Here is a 23,132-nt window from a genome sequence, read left to right as displayed (position 1 = left end):
CACTCGTCCATGCTCTGCACTGCAGTCGAGATCTGGCACCGTCGTTCTCTGTTCATTGGCTGACTGTGTTTTGTGATGTCAGATGCGCAGAACGAACCTAAACTCGGCCGCCAACATAAATGACGCGCACTTTAACTGCCTAGTATCGGCTAGGCCACGTCAGCACTCTGTGTACTCTCCACCTGCTGATCTGCGAGAGCTGTCCTTCCGCAAAGCTGTCGCAGCTGGCAGCCAAAAGACGCTGGAAGTCGGTACCAGTCTTCTCTATTCATGTTGTCGGGTCGCTTGGCTATTTCTGTAGCCTCTCTAATCTTCCTCCTCAAACTAAACGGCTGTTTCGACAGTACGCGGGCTTCTCGAAATTCGATCTTCATCCTGCACTGTTCCTGATGTTCTGCCACCGCTGACTTGTTGTATTGTTTGAAGCAGTTATATCTCTCGTGTTCATTTAACCTTATGCTTATTGGACGCCCAGTATCACCTGGATACACCAGTCCACATTCGCACCCGATTTCATAAACTCCGGCGGCATGAAACTTGTCAATTGTATCTTTAGTAGAGCCCAGAATGTCTTTTATTTTGTTGTTGCTACGAAAAATCGGCTTAATGCCTGCCCGACGGAGAATTTTGCCCAGACGTTCAGTAGCCCCTTGTACACATGGTAGCACGACGGTGTTCTGTGCTTCGTTCTGCATTTCCCTGTTGCCCTACACCTTCGGTGCCATGGTTTTGTGTATCATCCTCATGTCGTAGCCATTAGCTCTAAAAATGGACCTGAGGTTCTGTAGTCCAGCTTGCGGGTTCGTCACTGATCCTGTAGGCTCTCTTAGTTAAAGTTTTCAGGGCCGAATTCTTTTGCGTAGGATGGTGGTGGGAGGATGCATGCAGGTACCTGTCCGTGTTGGTGGGCTTCCTATAAACTCTGTGTCCAACGTTCTCCCTCTGGCTTACGATGAACTTCCACGTCGAGAAAAGGCAATACCCTTTCTTTATCTCCATGGTAAAGTGAATTTTGCTGTGCTGCTGGTTGAGATGTTCGTGAAAGTTCTGAAGCTCTTGTTCCCGTGTGGCCAGATAACAAAGGTGTCATCAACATATCGTAACCAGCATTCTGGGCGTAATGGTACGGACTGGAGTGCTGTTTCTTCGAATGCTTGCAGAAAAATGTTTGCAGCGGCCGGCGAAATGACAGCACTCCTCCATAGTATATAAGTATCCAAACTAGTGCTCATTCAGCAGTTAGCAATACACCCTGTGGAAGGCGCCTTGCGACAGTCGCCGAAACGTCGGAATTTTACAGGCGGTAATGCGGCCTCAAACCCAGAAGAATTTTATTGACTGTGACACGTCAGTGTTCAGTGACCGTAGTAAATGCACATGACATGTCTGTGGCCATGGATTATTACAAAGTTAAGAATTTCTTTCATCTTGTTCAAATTATAATATTTATTTATTTTGAGCTTTTCCTCATTACAGAGGCTTATCTCCAACATAATAATTTACTTGGAAATTACAATACAAACAATAAACGTTCTTAAACTATAATCTCAAAATATTTCTCCAGGTGTTTCGATCTTGTGTGTCCTCTTCCTCTGGGCCCATTCTCCTCATTGTGTGCTGTACATTTTGGAGCCAGGTGGTCACAGGTCGTCCTCTTCTTTTTCTCCCCTCCGGTTTCCACTCCAGTATCAATTTTGGTATTCTGGTTTTCTCCATTCGTCGTACATGTCCGTACCACTGTAATTTCTTCCTATCCATTACGTCATATATTCTTTCTTTTATTTCCATTCTCCTAATTACTTCGGTGTTCCTTATCTTTTCTTTCCTGGAGATTCTTGCCGATCTTCTCCAGAAGTCCATCTCTAGAGCTTGTAATTTTTTAATGTGCTTCATGTTAATTGTCCAGGTCTCCGTTCCATACAGAACCACACTCTCTAATATGGATTTGTATATTAATTTTTTAGTTCTGCTCATTACATTCCTGCTCCCTAAGACTGAGTTAAGCATCCCAATGACCCTCCGTCCGCTACTATTTCTTTTATTGATTTCTGACTCTGATTTTCCCTCGATTTCTAAAATGGATCCTAAATAACAGAAAGTGTTTATCTTTTTGATTTTCTTTCCTTCAATGGATAGCTCATCTGAATCATTAGTCAAGTATTCTGTTTTTTGGTAATTAATCTTCAAACCCCAAGTTTTGTATGCTACTGCTAGTTGATTGCACATATAGTTAGCATCCTCCCCATCTTGTGCTACGACTACTTGATCATCAGCAAATAATAAATGATGTAGGTAAACTCCATCTCTTATTTCTAATCCCATACTATTACATTTACGAGACCATGTTCTAAGGCTAATATCTATATAGATTTTAAATAATGATGGTAACATGGGACAGCCTTGTAAAAGGCCTTTGCTTGTTCTAATTTCTGTGAAAGTTTATTACCAACTTTCACTTGGCAAATGTTATCTTTATACATCTGTTGTATTATTTTAATCAAGGGAGGGTTTATGTTTGCCATATGTAGTGCTCTCCAAAGTAATTTTCTTGGAACAGTATCATATGCTTTTTCTAGATCTATGAAAATTAATCCTATATTTTTTGATTTTTCCCTATGTTTCTCCAAAATCTGTCGTAATGTGAAAATATGGTCTACACACGATCTCCCAGCCGTGAATCCACATTGTTCTTCTTGGGTTCTAAAATTTTTTTCCAGTTTGTTTTTAATTACTTTCGCAAAAATGCTCATTAATGTGTTTGTAACACAAATTCCTCGATAGTTTGAACAAATTTTGCGATCCCCTTTCTTAAATATTGTATTAATGTAACCTAGCTTCATCTCGTTGGGTATTGAATCTCCATGTATCATTTTGTTGAAGAGCTGTGTTATCAGTTTCACAATTTTGTCACCACCATATTTCAGACACTCCAGATTGATATTGCCTGGTCCCGGTGATTTACCATTCTTTCCTGTTCTCAACGCCTGAAGTACTTCACTTTCTAAAATCTGGATCTCATCATCTTCATGTCCTTTATCTTCCCCTGTTCCTTCTTCTAGATATTCTTCTCTGTCCTCATTTAATAATTTTTGGAAATACTGTTCCCATTCCTTTTGTGTTATCAGTTGGAGATTAGTTTTGCTTTTTGTATCCTGTCGAATTATAATAAAGAGATCTAATATTTTGTGTATGTTGTAGTATCAACTTGGCCTTCTCCGGAAGTAAATCTAAGAACCCATTACAGTGCCGACGAGTGTTATTTCGTGCTGCGCAACAAACACGAAGATGCCGGGTACTCGTGAAACACTGACATAGTGTGAAAAGGACCTCATTGTGGGTCTCCATTTCGCCAACTGGTCGAATCGTGCATTTTCAAAGTTTGTGGAGTATTCGTATGACAGTGATCCGACGTTGGACTGGACGGGAATAGGCCAGGCAAGTTTCTGCTTGACTACGCCCGATCACCGCAAGTATTGTGTACCAAGCACATCCTAACCGCTTCACATGTGAGCCTGCCATCCGACAGTAGTTAACACAGTCCTTGCCACACCCAGCGTCATCCCGCACTGTTGGTCGGAGACTAGCAACAGCCAGACCAAGGAACTAACTTGCCACGTATCGGCTGCCGTTAACACCCCAAAACAAACGGCTATGTTTGCAGTGGTACCATGACTGGGACACAGGGACTGCTGATGAATGGCGTCGTACTGCGTTCAGTGATGAATCGCGGTTCCGCATCACACTAGGTGACCATCGTTGGCGAGTATGACGGCTACCTAGCGATACGTCCCACCTATTATTTGGATGTGTTGCTCCCGGCGTCATGCTGTGGTGTGTCATCGTGTACGACTTATGTCACAGCTCGTACTGGAAGAGAGAACTCTGGTGGCACAACGGTACGTCACAGATGTACTGCATCCTCGTGTGTTACCTCCCATGTGACTGTATTTTGGTGCCAATTTTCAACAGGACAATGCTCGTCTAATTTTTTGATTTGATCCATTATAAATGGTTTCTGAAAGCCTGCGACTGTAGATACAATAGGTTTGTTTATAAATAAATAAATCTTCTGCTACCAGTCACGATTTTTCTTTATTTTACTATTCGCACGACGCGTTTCGAGATATAATTCTCATTTTCAAGTGCGTTTTTTGATGTGTGTTAAGCCATTTCTTTTGATGTTGTCAGTGAGTGTGAGTCTGCTTCATTTTGTTGACTTTTACTGTAATACATAAGAAACGCGATTTTTAGTTGGGTATCAATTCTTTCTGTGAGGTTAGTGGCTAAAGTTTGAGAACAATTTGTACTTACAGTTTTCTAATGGTCCATTTGTGTAGAGTCTCATACACACTTAACATCATACACAACTTGTACGCTTTACACATCGAAAATATCTTATATAAACAAAACAGTTACAGAGATCTTCTTACAGGTAGTTCACAGAGATAACATTATAGGTCTTCCACAGATTATGATATGCTTTTGTACAGAGGTTATTTATCTTAACAGTTTGATTTTACAATTGTGCTTATTTATATGTTTTACTATTTTTATTTAAGTATATTATCGAAACATCTGAAGAAATTCACTGATTCACTTTCAAGTTTTTCATTTAATATTTTATCTTCATATTTTCTGTAATGTGAATACATCTCCAGTTCTTCAAGCAAATCCATTTTATGTCCTTTATTTAGTCGGTGGAGTACTTTGACATTTTGCTCTATTTTTCCAAATGGGTGTCCTGTATTATGTATGTGTGTTGCTATTGCTGATGTAATGTGTTTGTTGTGTGTGTATGCTCTAATGTGCTCTGTGTACCTGGTGTTAATATTTCGGCCTGTTTGTCCTACGTAGAACTTGGAGCATTCCTGGCATGTTACTTTGTATATTCCAGAGTATGAATATGGATCATGATTACACTTTATATTATGTATTAGTTTTGGTGTAGTTTATTGGATGTAGAAAACCCAATTTTTACTCTGTGATTTTTGAAAATATTTGCAATCTTCTGTGGTACATTGCCTATGTATGGAATGCTAGATATATATTTGTTTTTCTCTTTTTCTTCTGTGGTGCAGTTTGTACCTGGGTTTCTCTTCACTTTGCCTAAGATTGTGTCAACCATGGAAGCTTGAAGAACTGGAGATACATTCACATTACAGAAAATATGAAGATAAAATATTAAATGAAAAACTTGAAAGTGAATCAGTGAATTTCTTCAGATGTTTCGATAATATACTTAAATAAAAACAGTAAAACATATAAATAAGCACAATTGTAAAATCAAACTGTTAAGATAAATAACCTCTGTACAAAAGCATATCATAATCTGTGGAAGACCTATAATGTTAAATCTGTGAACTACCTGTAAGAAGATCTCTGTAACTGTTTTGTTTATATAAGATATTTTCGATGTGTGTATGAGACTCTACACAAATGGACCGTTAGAAAACTGTAAGTACAAATTGTTCTCAAACTTTAGCCACTAACCTCACAGAAAGAATTGATACCCAACTAAAAATCGCGTTTCTTATGTATTACAGTAAAAGTCAACAAAATGAAGCAGACTCACACACACTGACAACATCAAAAGAAATGGCTTAACACACATCAAAAAAACGCACTTGAAAATGGGAATTATATCTCGAAACGCGCCGTGCGAATAGTAAAATAAAGAAAAATCGTGACTGGTAGCAGAAGATTTATTTATTTATAAACAAACCTAATGCTCGTCTACTCATGACTCTCGTCTAATTCCTAACGTTAAGGTACCCTCTTGGTCAGCAAGAACCACAGATATATTCCAGATACATGTGTGGGACCAGACAGGATGACTACTCCGTTCCAGCGCCAGTATCCAGGATATCAACGACTGGTAACAACAGTTGTGGGCCAGTTTGCGCCAGGTGAGAATCTAATGGCCGAATCATTCATGGGTCCAGCCCAGAGGATGTGCAACGTCATACTGGCAAATGGGCTCATGCTGCCAAGTTCTTTCTACGGGGTGTTCAAAAAGTCTCTCCGCGTGCCGTATGGATGGATGGTTGAAATGGCTCTGAGCACAATGGACTTAACTTCTGAAATCATCAGTCCCCTAGAACTTAGAACTACTTAAACCTAACTAACCTAAGGACATCACACACATCCTTGCCCGAGACAGGATTCGAACCTGTGACCGTAGCAGTCACGCGGTTCCAGACTGTAGCGTGCCGTATGCCGCAGTGAATATACCGAAATGAAACTCAGTGAAATACAAGTTAATAATTTATTGAATATTCCTTTTTACTTACAAATTTTCACATTAAATGTTGAAACTGCCCCCCCCCCCCCCCTGTTGTTGAATATACAATTCGTCTAATCATGTTTCCAAACACAAGCTGTAACATTTCTTCTGTAACGGAAGCAGCGAAAGTGGATATTTTAGTTTTTCAGTTCATCGATTGATTTTGGACGGTTTTTATAGACAGTTGCTTTCTCTGCACCCCAGAAGAAAAAGTCAGGTGGTGTTAGGTCAGGCGACCTTGGAGGCCAAAGTCCCTGTGAAAATATGCGATCGCCAAAAACATCAGCAAGCAGTGACATTGAAACGCGAGCTGTATGCGCGGTTGCACCATCTTGTTGAAAATAACCGTTCAGTATTTCACGTAACACAAGTTCTCCTATGAATGGGTACAGAATATTACTTCAGTATCGATGTACCTTTATTGTTTCGCTGAAAAATATGGGACCCACTATCCGACGTCTAGAAATTGCAAACCAAACTTCTATTTTCACAGAATGAAGTGGTTCCTCGTGAATACACAATGGATTTGTAGTACTTCACATACGAGAATTTCGCGAGTTCATGTGTCCGGATAAATGAAAACACGCCTCATCAGTGAAAAACGTTTCATGAAGAATATCCCTTCCATTTTGTTGAACGAAATTTTTGAACCATTGACGATAATGCAGTCTCTTGCCATGATCAGTATTTTTCAGTTCTTGCACGACTGTCACTTTGTATGGGAAAAGTTCTAATTTTTTCCTTAGAGCTGTGTGGGCAGTTCCGACAATAACATCGGTTTCCGGAGAAAGTTTTCTTACTGACGTGTTCGGACTCATGGACATTTTATCGGAAATGTCGAGTTGTCTATCCTCAGACAAAACGCTAGGACGACCACTTCTCGGTGCATCTGTCACTGAACCCAGCTTCGAAATTTGTTAGTCAAATCTCGCATAGTATCGCGATGTGGGAGTGTTGTCTCGGGGATAATTGAATTAAATGTTTGATGACCTGAAATTGTGTATTTACCGCCAGCTTTGAACACTTGTTCGACTAAAAACACACGTTATTCAATGGTTAGCATTTTAACAGTGACAAAAACGAAACAAACGAAGAAATAAACTAAACTTACATGTTCATGTCAACACGAAATGACACACACCAACGATACAACTGACACTGGCTGAGATAAACGAAACAGTGGATTGTTGGGAGAGTCCACTTGAAGGGAAGTAACCCAGGCAGGCGAACAATCATACGGCACGCGCGGCTAACAATCATACGGCACTGCGGAGAGACTTTCTGATCATCCCGTATATTTGACTTGATTTTATAAGCATTGAAATAACATCACATACCTCTCCACCTGTGAATTGTCGTTTCTTTTTTCTCCTCCCCCTATAGGTGCTTCACTTTCTTTTGTCAGGGAGGGTAGATAAGATGTTAGAATTCACGCAACATTTACACGTCCTAAAGTAGACTGTAGACTGAAGAGGGAGAAATTGTCTGAACTAGGGCGTAAGGAAACCATAGTTCGACGTGAATCGCCGTCTAAGGATTACATCGATATTTTCCGTCTTATGGTTCTATGAAATGTCATTAGTCGATTTCCCCCTCCGTCTTTTCCAACTCAGCTAATTCTGTCTCCAGGGACGTCGTTGTTGTCATGCTCTCCACACGATTTGTGTCTGCAGACGTGATCCATTCTTCGTGTTGTTACTTACGTTATTGTCGTGAGACGGGTTTGTCACAGATCTCCACACTAATCTATCTTCTACAGGTTTTCTGATCCCTGCACATCTTGTACGAGATACACCTACTCGGTCCTGGTTACTGTAGTCAAGACTTGGTCTCCCTCTACAGTTTCCTCCGGTTAGCACACTTGACTCGCATTCGGGAGGACCACGGTTCAAACTCACTCCCGGCCATTTAGATTTGGGTTTTCTGTGGTTTCCCTGAATAGCTCCAGCCAAATGCCGGGATGGTTCCATTCTTGACACAATCCGGGCTTGTACTCCGTCTGTAATAACCTCGATGTCGATGGGACGTTAAAGCCAATCTTTCTTTCTTCCTTCTACAGTTTCATCCCCTCACCTCACAAGGGAACCTCCCCATCGCACCCCCCTCAGATTTAGTTATAAGTTGGCACAGTGGATAGGCCTTGAAAAACTGAACACAGATCAATTGAGAAAACAGGAAGAAGTTGTGTGGAACTGTGAAAAAATAAGCAAAATATACAAACTGAGTAGTTCAATGGTATATAAGCAACATTAAGGACAATAGGTATGCAAGAGCGCTGTGGTCTCGCGGTAACGTGAGCAGCTGCGGAACGAAAGGTCCTTGGTTCAAATCTTCCATCAAGTGAAAAGTTTAAATTTTTATTTTCAGTTTACGTGACAATCTCTTATGTTTTCATCACTTTTTTGGGAGTGATTATCACATCCACAAGAAAACCTAAATCGTGCAAGGTAGAAGAATCTTTTTACCCATTCGCCAAGTGTACAAGTTAGGTGGGTCGACAACATATTCCTGTCATGTGACGCACATGCCGTCACCAGTGTCGTATAGAATATATCAGATGTGTTTTCCTGTGGAGGAATCGGTTGACCTATGACCTTGCGATCAAATGTTTTCTGTTCCCATTGGAGAGACACGTCCTTTCGTCTACTAATCGCACGGTTTTGCGATGCGGTCGCAAAACACAGACACTAAACTTATTATAGTGAACAGAGATGTCAATGAACGAACGGACAGATAATAACTACGCAAAAATAAAGAAAGTAAAATTTTCAGTCGAGGGAAGACTTGAACCAAGGACCTCTCGTTCTGCAGCTGCTCACGCCACCACGGGACCACGGCGCTCCTAACCTCACATTCTCCATTATGTTGCTTATGTGCCCATGGACTACTCAGTTTGTATATTTTGCTTATTTTTTCACAGTTCCACACAACTTCTTCCTGTTTTCTCAATTGATCTGTGTTTAGTTTATCAAGGCCTATCCACTGTGCCAACTTATAACTAAATCTGAGGGGGGTGCGATGGGGAGGTTCCCTTGTCAGTACCTTCCTGTAACTCGGCTACCAAATTAACAACCCTTTAATGCTTTAGGATGTGACTTATCACTTCCAAAATCATAAATATGTGGGGTCTGTTCCTACAAACATGTCTAAAAGAGCGGACACCATTTTGATCCTGCAGCCACTATGAATCAAAACAAAAAGGAATTATAGACATTGGCTGCCATTGGACATTGATTAATATGAATGGGGCAATTTGAAAATTTGTGTTGGACCGGAATTCGAACCTGCTAGGTAGATGCACTGACCAGTACGCCATCCAGCCACAGTGGATACCACAACCACCTGAACTATCGTAGCATGCCTCCCGTCAGACAAAATTACCAACTTACACCACACACAACTGATGTAGTGTCCCTCCTCATTAGACGCGCGGGATAGTCGCGCTGTCTTGGGCGCCTTGTCACGGTCCGTGCGGCTCCCCCTGTCGGAGGTTCGAGTCCTCCCTCGGGCATGGGTGTGTGTGTTGTCCTTAGTTTAAGTTAGATTAAGTAGTGTGCAGGCTTACGGACCGATGACCTCAGCAGTTTGGTCCCATAAGACCTTACCACAAATTTCCAAATTTTCCCTCCTCATTAGCCTCATTACTCGCGGCATCTCTCCGAAATCGTCAGTTATTTTGCTCCCTAAACAGCAGAATTCATCTAGTAGTTTGCGTCTCACATTTACTAATATTATTTCTACAGAAACATGTGATTTAATGAATATACAGGGTAGTCAGAAACAGTATGAAAAGCTTGTAACGGCGTTACAGGTGAGGTTGTGCTAAGAAATTATTGTCATGGAAAAAATTCGATACTTTACGCCGTTTCCGAGTTATTTAGCATTGTAGTCAGCCAATCAGATTGTTGCGCGTACAAATTCAAGCAGCCTGCCAGAGGCAAGTGCCTCCAAATTTTTTTCTTAGTCTTATTTTCTCATACTGAACAAACGTAGCTTTTGCTCACGTAACTTAAATTTATCACTTCCGAAAAAGGTAGATTTTAACTGGGAACTCAAGCATCCTCAGATGTCGGTACATTAATTCATTTTAGTGCGTGAAAGGGCTTGAATTTGCACGCTCAATCGAATGGTCACGGACAATTCCGCTTTAAAAGTTGTTATACTTGTAATGTGAGAATAACTGACGCCTGCTGTCGACACTGCACATCGCATGGAAGACGTGAGGAGCACTGTTTGCTTGCGTTGAATCCAGCTACACATTGAAAAAACGAAACCGCAAATATCTGCCGAACCACCAGAGAAAATGCACATGAAGACTCTTAGGAGAGACACTGGGTAATATACAGGGTGATTCAAAAAGAATACCACAACTTTAGGAATTTAAAACTCTGCAACGACAAAAGGCAGAGCTAAGCACTATCTGTCGGCGAATTAAGGGAGCTATAAAGTTTCATTTAGTTGTACATTTGTTCGCTTGAGGCGCTGTTGACTAGGCGTCAGCGTCAATTGATGCTAAGATGGCGACCGCTCAACAGAAAGCTTTTTGTGTTATTGAGTACGGCAGAAGTGAATCGACGACAGTTGTTCAGCGTGCATTTCGAACGAAGTATGGTGTTAAACCTCCTGATAGGTGGTGTATTAAACGTTGGTATAAACAGTTTACAGAGAATGGGTGTTTGTGCAAAGGGAAAAGTTCTGGACGGCCGAGAACGAGAGATGAAAATGTAGCACGCATCCAGCAAGCATTTGTTCGCAGCCCAGGAAAATCGACTCGCAGAGCTAGCAGAGAGCTGTAAATTCCACAATCAACTGTATGGAGAGTCCACATTGGCACTTATCTGTCCGTAACTACCTGAACGTCAACTACCCGAGGCGATGGATCGGCCGCCAGGCAGCCCGTGACAGAGCATTTCATCACTGGCCTCCAAGAAGCCCTGATCTTACCCCCTGCGATTTTTGGCTTATGGGGGTGTGTTAAGGATATGGTGTTTCGGCCACCTCTCCCAGCCACCATTGATGATTTGGAACGAAAATAACAGCAGCTATCCAAACTGTTACGCCTGATATGCTACAGAGAGTGTGGAACGAGTTGAAGTTTAGGGTTGATATTGCTCGAGTGTCTGGAGGGGGCCATATTGAACATCTCTGAACTTGTTTTTGAGTGAAAAAAAACCTTTTTAAATACTCTTTGTAATGATGTATAACAGAAGGTTATATTATGTTTCTTTCATTAAATACACATTTTTAAACTTGTGGTATTCTTTTTGAATCACCCTGTACAGGCTCAATCAGCTGCCTTCATCCATGGGTTTTATGCAACACACAACATCTTCAAAAACCAAGTATGAGATTTTCATATTCTCTCTCTCTCACCACGCACAAAAAGGTGAACAGGACTTTTTTTGTAGGAAATGTAATTTATTACATTTTATACTGGGATACTTATTTTCTGGAGGCCGCAGTTTTCGAGTAATTCAAGAAACCGTGTCGGAAGGTCTGTTTTGTATGTCTTTCTTCAAATATTCGAAAACTACCGTCTCTAGCGAAGACATATCCCGGCACAAAATGTAAGTATATTAAATTTCCTACAAAAAACGTCCTGTTCATTTTTTCTGTAGGACTAATAGTTTGCGTGAAGTGACCGAGATAGTATGAAACTCTCGCACGTGGTTTTTAAAGGCGTTGTGGGTTGAATATAACCCATAGGTAGGGGCGGCTGAATTACGCTGCATAAAAAGCAAGTGTGTGTACGTAAAGACACACTTATCTCAATGACCAACCACTACCACCCACTTGCGGTGTGGTCGCGGTGGGTGGGAGTGGGTGAGTGTAGGTGGCAAAGATCGTTTTTATGAGTAGTGGTTGCTCTTGTGGATAGCGTAAGGACAGCACATTCTGCGTTAAAATTGCCTTTAAGTGTAGCTGAACAAGAACTTTCGATATGTGACATAACTAAATCATCGTCACGTGGACAAATATTGAAACAGTGCAAGGCCATCATATGGGACGAAAGCACAGTGGCTCACAGAAAGTCCTAGGACCCACCGGACAGAACCCTCCAGGACTTACGAGATAACGCGAATTTAACTGGAAGTGTATTACTAACATTGTCAGGCGGTTTTCGTCAAACGCTGCCTGTCATTGCGAAATATACGCCAGCGGATGAAATGAAAGCCTGCTTAAAAAAAGTCGTTGATTTGGGAGCACCTAAAAATAATCAAGTTAACTAAAAATGTGAGAACGGAAATCTCGGGAGACGAAAGAGCGCAAGAACTTGGCGAAAACCTTTTACTGCCAAATCATACTGACAAATTGTGTAATATTGTTGAAACATCTGAACAACTCATGAAGAAATATGCCAGGATATTGTCGAAAACTATACCAATTCAGAATGGTTAAGCGACCGAGTTATTCTAGTGATGAAACACGAAATCCTCGACGACATCAACAAGACCGGGAACAGAGAAATTTTACACGTCGGTCGATACCATGACTATTGAAAATGAAACTGTAAATTCTCCTACTAAATTTTTAAATTCGTTTAATGTTCCAGGCCGGCCGGTGTGGCCAAGGGATTCTAGGCGCGTCAGTCTGGAACCGCGAGACCGCTACGGTCGCAGGTTCGAATCCTGCCTCAGGCATGGATGTGTGTGATGTCCTTAGGTTAGTCAGGTTTAAGTAGTTCTAAGTTCTAGGGGACTGATGACCTCAGATGTTAAGTCCCATAGTGCTCAGAGCCATTTGAACCATTTTTAATGTTCCAGGAATGCCGTTGCGTTGCCTCAAATTGATGGTTGGTTCGCTGGTCATTTTACTGCGGAATCTGAATTGGCCGAAACTGTGTAATAGCGCAGGACTCGGTACAAGACTCTGCATCAAACAACTGCAGAATAACATCGTCGCAGCCAGTATTGTGACGCAAAGAGAAAGGGCAAACGGGATTTATACCGCGAAAACCTTTAATATAATCTGTATTGCTCTTCACGTTAAGGCTACAACCCTGTATCACTCCCAGTTATTGCTTACGTTTCATGTTTTTCGACTCTCATAGCTGCAATCGGGTTTGTGTACAAATTATACACTGAAGCGCCAAAGAAAGTGGCATAGGCATGCGTATTAAAATACAGAGGTATATAAACAGGAAGAATACGGTACTGTGATCGGCAACGCCTATATAAGACAACAAATGTTTGGCGCAGTCGTTAGATCGGTTACTGTTGCTACAATGGCAGGTTATCAGGATTTAACTGAGTCTGAACGCAGCGATGAAGTGAGGATTTTCCGGTACGACCATTCCACTAGTGTACCATGAATATCAGGAATCCGATAAAACATCAAATCTCTGACAACGCTGCGGCTGGAAAAAGATACTGCAAGAACGGGACGACGACGACTGAAGAGAATCGTTCAACCTTTACAGAAGTGCAACCGTTCCGCAAATTGCTGCAGATTTCAATACTGGGCCATCAACAAGTGTCAGCCTGCGAACCGTTCAACGAAATATCATCGATATAGGCTTTTGGAGCCGAAGGCCCACTCGTCTATCCTTGATGACTGCACGACATAAAGCTTTCCGCCTCGCCTGGGCCCGTCAACACCGACATTGGACTGTTGATGACTCGAAACATGTTGCCTAGTCGGGCGAGTCTAGTTTCAAATTGTATCGAGCGGATGGACGTGTATGGGTGTGGAGAGAACCTCATGAGTAAATGGACGCTATATGTCAGCAGGGGACTGTTCAAGCTGGTGGAGGTTCTGTAATGGTGTGGGGCGCGTGCAGTTAGAGATATATGAGACCCCTGATACGTCTAGATACGACTCCGACAGGTGATACTTACGTAAGCATCCTGCCTGATCACCTGCATCCATTCATGACTATTGTGCATGCCGACGGACCTGGGCAGTTCCAGCAGTAAGGAAAGCGACACCCCACACGTCCAGAGTTTCTACAGAGCGGCTCTAGGAACACTCTTCTGAATTTAAACACTTCCGCTGGTCACAAAACTCCCCAGTCATCAACATTATTGAGCGTATCTGGGACACCATCCAACGTGCTGTTCAGAAGAGATCTCCACCCCCTCGTACTCTTACGGATTTATGGACAGCCCTGCAGGGTTCATGGTGTCAGTCCCCTCCAGCGCTACTTCAGACATTAGTCGAGTCCATGCCACGTCGTGTTGGGACACTTCTGCGTGCTCGCGGGGGCCCTATACGATATTAGGCAGGAGTACCAGTTTCTTTGTCTCTTCACTGTAGATGATCTTTCTTTCCAAAAATGGTTCAAATGGCTCTGAGCACTATGCGACTTAACTTCTGAGGTCATCAGTCGCCTAGAACTTAGAACTAATTAAACCTATCTAACCTAAGGACATCACACACATCCATGCCCGAGGCAGGATTCGAACCTGCGACCGTAGCGGTCGCTCGGCTCCAGACTGTAGCGCCTAGAACCGCACGGCCACTCCGGCCGGCTTTCTTTCCAAAATTCCAAAGTCCAGTCCAATCAGATGTTAGTGTCTTAGTGAAGTTCTACAACAGAAGCTATTGAACACTTTCTTCAAAAGGAGGAGTGATTGGAATTTAGTCGGTCTCAGGCGCTGCAGTCATGGACTGTGCGGCTGGTCCCGGCGGAGGTTCGAGTCCTCTCTCGGGCATGGGTGTGTGTGTATTTGTCCTTAAGATAATTTAGGTTAAGTAGTGTGTAAGCTTAGGGACTGACGACCTCAGCAGTCAAGTCACATAAGATTTCACACACATCTGAACATTTGGAATTTAGTTTCCAATCGACAAGGGTGTTGTTACGGACGTAACACTGGCTCAGTTGGAGAACTTCTATGTGGACTAGTGGTTAGAGTAGATGGCTGCTGACTATGACAGGCGGGCCGCTGTGGCCGAGCGGTTCTAGGCGCTTCAGTCCGGAATCATGCGGCTGCTGCGATCACAGGTTCGAATCCTGCCTCGGGCATGGATTTGTGTGATGTCCTTAGGTTACTTAGGTTTAAGTAGTTCTAAGTCTACGGGAGTGATGACATCATAAGTCCCGTAGTGCTTAGAGCCATTTTTTGGCTATGACAGTCCCGGATTCAATTTTGGTTATCATAATAGATTGTTTCCGAGGCGCGAAGGTCTGAGAAGATGACCTCTGAGCCTTGCATGAGGAAAGCAGAGACACTATTTGTATCTGGGTGAGTTACTTATGCATGGCAAGGAAACTAGCCATAGGATTGTTGGAGGAACCATCCCAGCAAATGACTTAGGTGATACAGCAAACCTGAATTAGAAAGGCCAGCTGTGGGTTCGAAGAATGCTCTTGCAGAATATGAATGCAGTCCATTGGCCACTGCGCTGCTCTATCGGTATTTGCAGAATGACCGTGTTGTGTGCTGGTAAATAAAACAAATCACAGAGACAAGCAGGAGCTTTTGACCTGTAAATAGTGACGGCATACTACTAGGAAGCCTCAATTCCCCGTAAAAGTTACAATCTAGTTGAGTGTTTGTCTATCCGTGATCCGCGAACTGTCCGAGGAATTTCAGGATCATGATAACAGTCGGCACAGCGGATAGAGGAATTAAATTCATGAATAAACAACAAGTAGAGCAACTTACCACGCACGTGTAGAAGATGCACACGACACATACTGCGCAGGAGACGATGTGGATGTTGATGCCGGTAACTGGGAACGCAAAAATAAAACGTAATGAACGAGGATGGCATTTTTTATGGAATATGTACATTCTCTGTGACATCTTAATTCATATTTAGTGCAGAAAATTATGTTTTGTAATATGAATTTAAAACATATTCAGTTAAAATAAACGTACCTAACATTTACTTAAATTTCCTCGACGCAGATTTACTTTTGTGTAACGACTTTAAGCAACAATTTTTCTCTGATATTGCAGTGCATGCATGTACGAAGGGACAAGTACTATGTCGAATACAGCTGCTATGAAATGTACTCGCAGTTGCAAATATGGACGACCTTCAGCTGTACAACGGAATGACGATGGTGAAAAGTTGGGCCGGCCTGGGGCTCGAACCAGGACTACGCGCTTGTCGCGAGCGGCCGCGGTGGCATGCACCAGAAAATCGTATTTATCCGCAGATACCGGGCAAGCAGTTTCAATTAAAATGTCTACCCTGTACGGAAATACACATAATGAATCTACGAGTGCAGGTTGTAGACATATGAACAACGGTATATGGAAGTTGGGGTCTGGCCGTGAAGCAGGCTCGGATAGCCCAAGCAGCGCCGGCACGGTAGCTCAGTGTGTTGGGTCAGAGGGATAGCCGCCCTGTGTATTAATAGAAACTGAGTAACTGGATCAACAACTATTAACTTGAACAAGCGTCATGGGACGTCCGCTCCGAGTAAATACAACGACCAATAACGAGCAAAATGAGATTAAAAAAAAAAAAAAAAAAAGTGGTAAAGGCGACCGCTCGCAACAGACGGGAAATCCGAATTCGACTCCCGCTCAGACACAAATTTTCAGTGTCAGCATTCCATTATATACACTACTGGCCATTAAAATTTCTACACCACGAAGATGACGTGCTACAGACGCGAAATTTAACCGACAGGAAGAAGATGCTGTCATATGCAAATGATCAGCTTTTCAGAGCATTCAAGCCGGCTGTGTTGGCCAAGCGGTTAAAGGCGCTACAGTCTGGAACCGCGCGACCGCTACGGTCGCAGGTTCGAATCCTGCCTCGAGCATGGATGTGTGTGATGTCCTTAGGTTAGTTAGGTTTAAGTAGTTCTGAATTCTAGGGGACTGATGACCTTAGAAGTTAAGTCCCATAGTGCTCAGAGCCATTTGAACCATTTGAATCAGAGCATTCACACAAAGTTGGCGCCGGTGGCGACACCTACAACGTGCTGACATGAGGAAAGTTTCCAACCGATTCCTCATACACAAACGGCAGTTGACCAGCGTTGCCGGGTGAAACGTTGTTGTGATGCCTCGTGTAAGGAGGAGACATGCGTACCATCACGTTTCCGACTTTGATAAAGGTCGGATTGTAGCCTATCGCGATTGTGGTTTATCGTACCGCGTCGCTGCTGCTCGCGTTGGTCTAGATCCAATGACTGTTAGCAGAATATGGATTCGGTTGGTTCAGGAGGGTAATACGGAACCCCGTGCTGGATCCCATCGGCCTCGTATCACTAGCAGTCGAGATGACAGGCATCTTATCCGCATGGCTGTAACGAATCGTGCAGCCACGTCTCGATCCCTGAGTCAACAGATGGGGTCGTTTGAAAGACAACAACCATCTGCACGAACAGTTCGACGACGTTTGCAGCAGCATGGACTATCAGCTCGGAGACCATGGCTGCGGTTACCCTTGACGCTGCATCACAGGCAGGAGCGCCTGCGATGGTGTACTCAACGACGAACCTGGGTGCGCGAATGGCAAACCGTCATTTTTTCGAATGAATCCAGGTTCTATTTACAGCATCGTGATGGTCGCATCCGTGTTTGGCGACATCGCGGTGAACGCACATTGGAAGCGTGTATTCGTCATCGCCATACTTGCGTATCACCTGGCGTGATGGTATGGGGTGCCATTGGTTACACGTCTCGGTCACCTTTTGTTCGCATTGACGGCACTTTGAACAGTGGACGTTACATTTCAGACGTGTTACGACCCGTGGCTCTACCCTTCATTCGATCCCTGCGAAACCCTACATTTCAGCAGGATAATGTACGACCGCATGTTGCAGGTCCTGTACGGGCCTTTCTAGATACAGAAAATGATCGACTGCTGCCCTGGCCAGCACATTCTCCAGATCTCTCACCAATTCAAAACGTCTGGTCAATGGTGGCCGAGCAACTGGCTGGTCACAATACGCCAGTCACTACTGTTGATGGACTGTTGTATCGTGTTGAAGCTGCATGGGCAGCTGTACCTGTACACGCCATCCAAGATCTGTTTGACTCAATGCCCAGGCGTATCAAGGCCGTTATTATGGCCAGAGGTGGTTGTTCTGGGTACTGATTTCTCATGATCTGTGCACCCAAATTGCGTGAAAATGTAATCACATGTCAGTTCTAGTATAATATATTTGTCAAATGAATACCCGTTTATCATCTGCATTTCTTCTTGGTGGAGCAATTTTTATGGCCAGTAGTGTAGCTGAGGGTTGTCCATATTCGCAACTGAGAATACATTTCATGTTCAATTTTTCTCAGTTGTGCGAGTTATGGAGTGATGTATAAGTATCAGAATCTGTTTTATGTGTACCAGCAGCCATAAGGAATCTGGATAACAAAGGAAGAGTTTTGCAACCGTCCTAAGAACAATTTAAACTTTCATTTGATGTGCAAAATGTTTTATAATGATTTACCAAAATTTTAATAACCGTGATATACGGTAACTGCGTGAGAAATTAATAAATTAAATTCCTCCAGTAGCAAATTTAATCAACGGCGTGGAGCAAGTAAGGCCACACAGCTAATCATATTCTGTTGAAGAAAAAAATTTTTTATACTATTCATTTATTACGTTTGAGACGAGATTCCTGTAAAATTCTCAAATGAATAATAATTACGCAGAAATTTCATTACAGGCATGGTTGAATAAATTTACAAAATGGGCGACCTACGCATCATTATCCTCCTCACGCTAATGAGATTCATTGGATCTGTCAATCACAGAAGTACTCTGTTCCATGTAATAGAACGCATCACTGAAACGGGTAATCTGATAATCTCTTGTGGAACTTGTGGAGTAAATTAATGTTCAGGCCGATTAAAACTGTATGCTGCATAGAGGATCGATTGAGAAATCCAGCTTTAGGGGTAATGTCAATACCGAGTGGGCTATCCACGCACCACTTACGATTTTTACTGCTTTCTGCAGTGAGGGCCAGAAGTAGCTATGTCGTACTTTTCAAACATAAGAGTAATGTACACCACACTCCTCACGCACAAAAGCTAAAGAGGCGTTCGATGTAGCTAATTAGCTGACCACGGCCTACTCACTGGTTTCCAAAGTCGACGGCTGCGCTCGCCCGTGGTCACTGAAATGGGTTGGGGCTCTACCATGCTAGAGCCCAAGGCTGCTGTACACAGCAAGCGATATTGACTACAGCACTTCCACAAAAGCGGCAGCACGCTGGCAGAAGTACAGGTCAGAGACTGGATGTCTATGTTACTAAATCGCTATTTCGGAGCCCGCTACTAGTTGGACGTTGCCTGTCTATTGGCTTCCAGGGGCAAAAAAATTATTTTTAGTGTTTTAAGTAATTATTCATCGAATTAAAAATTTAAAATAATGGCATGATCTACTCATTAAGAGGTACAATCTTATGTTAAAAGCTTAATACAGTTAGACAAGAAGTACGGTTAGAAACTGTGGGTTTTTCTTGAGGCAGCGTAACTTACGGCACATAAATAACCGGACTTAAGTATTTCAGTATTTGGGAATGAGAACACTTTGCGACTTCCAACAGACTTTACACATAATTTCAAACATTTACAAAACTGTATATCGCTGACACCCAACGCAAAATGATGAAAGGAAAAAATTTTCTGCACTTACTATATTTTCAGTGTGAATGCAGTCAGACTTCAGCAACTAGGCATCACGTTTTAATTTATACTTCTACACTATGGACTTTATTCGCAACACTGTTTGCAGATAGTATCCACTTCTACTACTGAATGTACACTGAAGACCCAAAGAAACTGGTATAGCCGGCCGGTGTGGCCGTGCGGTTCTAAGCGCTTCAGTTTGGAACCGCGTGACCGCTACGGTCGCAGGTTCGAATCCTGCCTCGGGCATGGATGTGTGTGATGTCCTTAGGTTAGTTAGGTTTAAGTAGTTCTAAGTTCTAGGGGACAGATGACATCAGTAGTTAAGTCCCATAGTGCTCAGAGCCATTTGAGCCAAACTGGTGTATCTGCTTAATATCTTATAGGGCCCCCACGAGCATGGAGAAGTGCCGCAGCACGACGTGGCATGGACTCGACTAATGTCTGGAGTAGTGCTGGAGGTAACTGAAACCACGAATAGTGCAGGGCTGTCCACAAATCTGTAAGAGGACGAGGGGGTGGAGATCACTTCTGAACAGCACGTTCCAAGGTATCCCACATAAAGCTTAATAATGTTCATGTCTGGGGAGTTTGGTCGCCAGCGGAAGCGTTTAAACTCAGAAGAGTGTTCCTGGAGCCACTCTGTGGTAATTCTTGATGTGTGGGATGTCGCATTTTCCTGCTGCAGTTGCCCATGTCGGTCGGAATGCACAGTGGACATGAATGGATGCAGGTGATCAGACAGTATGTTTACGTACATGTCACCTGTCAGAGTCGTATCTAGATGTATCAGGGATCCCATATCACTCCAACCACACCATTCCAGAGCGTCCACCAGCTTGAGTAGTCCTCTGCTGACATGCAGGGTACACGGATTCATGAGGTTGTCTCCATACCCTCACATATCCATCCGCTCCATACAATCTGAAATGAGACTCGTCCGACCAGCCAACATGTTTCCAGTCATCAACAGTGTTGACGGGCCCAGGCGAGGCGTAAAGCTTTATGTCGTGCAGTCATCGAGGGTACATGAGTCGGCCTTCGGCTCCGAACAATGATGTTCCGTTGAATGGTTCGCACACTGACACATGTTGATGGCTCAGCGAATGAAATCTGCAGCAATTTGTGGAAGGGTTGCATTTCTGTCTTTGAGCAATTCTCTTCAGTCATTGCTGGTCCCGTTCTTACAGTATCTTTTTCCAGCCACATCGATTCGGAGAGTTGATACACTCCTGGAAATTGAAATAAGAACACCGTGAATTCATTGTCCCAGGAAGGGGAAACTTTATTGACACATTCCTGGGGTCAGATACATCACATGATCACACTGACAGAACCACAGGCACATAGACACAGGCAACAGAGCATGCACAATGTCGGCACTAGTACAGTGTATATCCACCTTTCGCAGCAATGCAGGCTGCTATTCTCCCATGGAGACGATCGTAGAGATGCTGGATGTAGTCCTGTGGAACGGTTTGCCGTGCCATTTCCACCTGGCGCCTCAGTTGGACCAGCGTTCGTGCTGGACGTGCAGACCGCGTGAGACGACGCTTCATCCAGTCCCAAACATGCTCAATGGGGGACAGATCCGGAGATCTTGCTGGCCAGGGTAGTTGACTTACACCTTCTAGAGCACGTTGGGTGGCACGGGATACATGCGGACGTGCATTGTCCTGTTGGAACAGCAAGTTCCCTTGCCGGTCTAGGAATGGTAGAACGATGGGTTCGATGACGGTTTGGATGTACCGTGCACTATTCAGTGTCCCCTCGACGATCACCAGTGGTGTACGGCCAGTGTAGGAGATCGCTCCCCACAGCATGATGCCGGGTGTTGGCCCTGTGTGCCTCGGCCGTATGCAGTCCTGATTGCGGCGCTCACCTGCACGGCGCCAAACACGCATACGACCATCATTGGCACCAAGGCAGAAGCGACTCTCATCGCTGAAGACGACACGTCTCCATTCGTCCCTCCATTCACGCCTGTCGCGACACCACTGGAGGCGGGCTGCACGATGTTGGGGCGTGAGCGGAAGACGGCCTAACGGTGTGCGGGACCGTAGCCCAGCTTCATGGAGACGGTTGCGAATGGTCCTCACCGATACCCCAGGAGCAACAGTGTCCCTAATTTGCTGGGAAGTGGCGGTGCGGTCCCCTACGGCACTGCGTAGGATCCTACGGTCTTGGCGTGCATCCGTGCGTCGCTGCGGTCCGGTCCCAGGTCGACGGGCACGTGCACCTTCCGCCGACCACTGGCGACAACATCGATGTACTGTGGAGACCTCACGCCCCACGTGTTGAGCAATTCGGCGGTACGTCCACCCGGCCTCCCGCATGCCCACTATACGCCCTCGCTCAAAGTCCGTCAACTGCACATACGGTTCACGTCCACGCTGTCGCGGCATGCTACCAGTGTTAAAGACTGCGATGGAGCTCCGTATGCCACGGCAAACTGGCTGACACTGACGGCGGCGGTGCACAAATGCTGCGCAGCTAGCGCCATTCGACGGCCAACACCGCGGTTCCTGGTGTGTCCGCTGTGCCGTGCGTGTGATCATTGCTTGTACAGCCCTCTCGCAGTGTCCGGAGCAAGTATGGTGGGTCTGACACACCGGTGTCAATGTGTTCTTTTTTCCATTTCCAGGAGTGTATTTTACCGGATTCCTGATATTCACTATACACTCGTGAAGTGGTCGTACAGGAAAATCACCACATCATCGCTACCTTTGAGATGCTGTGTCCCATCGCTCGTGCGTCGTCTATAACACCACGTTGAAACTCAGTTAAATCTTGATAACCTGCCATCGTAGCAGCAGTAATAGATCTAAGAATCGCGCCAGACACTTGTCTTATATAGGCGTTGCCGACCGCAGCGCCATATTCTACCTCTTTGCATATCTCTGTATTTGAATACGTATGCCTATAATAGTTTCTTGCTTCAGTACACCTGCAAAATTATATCATTGTGTGACACACGTTTCAGGAGATATGACGTAAACACTAAGATACATGAAAAACTAACTTTTGCGCAAATTGGGGCGTAAAGTACCCAGACTACATTCATTCAGTGTTTCATAATGAGAACACTTAACGATACCCAGAAAACTTTAAGCATAATTTCAAACCCTTCCTAAATTTCCTCTAGGTTACAATCTTAACAACATGAAGTATTTAACACATTAACTCGTTGGTAAAGTAATCAGACGTTTAAAGCTACTTTATACACGGGAGTTTGATTCTTTAATGAATCGGTGGTTTCTGGTTACTAGCTATTCCAGTTCAAAAAAGTTCACGGGAAATATTTG

At 43.8% G+C, this 23,132-nt stretch overlaps 1 protein-coding gene across 2 annotated transcripts in view; it reads right to left on the bottom strand.

The window, feature by feature from the left end:
- The window catches only part of LOC124802827 (sodium-coupled monocarboxylate transporter 1-like), a 319,127-nt gene that overhangs the window by 186,374 nt on the left and 109,621 nt on the right, over positions 1 to 23,132 (bottom strand). For both annotated transcript variants that reach the window (XM_047263835.1, XM_047263834.1), the window contains exon 6: positions 15,892 to 15,959. In XM_047263835.1, the coding sequence (XP_047119791.1) occupies positions 15,892 to 15,959 (68 nt within the window). The remainder of the gene's footprint in view (positions 1 to 15,891; positions 15,960 to 23,132) is intronic.

The sequence above is a fragment of the Schistocerca piceifrons genome, chromosome 6 (genome assembly GCF_021461385.2).
Source record: "Schistocerca piceifrons isolate TAMUIC-IGC-003096 chromosome 6, iqSchPice1.1, whole genome shotgun sequence".
NCBI lineage: Eukaryota > Metazoa > Arthropoda > Insecta > Orthoptera > Acrididae > Schistocerca > Schistocerca piceifrons.
The sequence above is the reverse complement of the archived record's forward strand: the minus strand, read 5'-3'. Positions and strand labels throughout refer to the sequence as shown.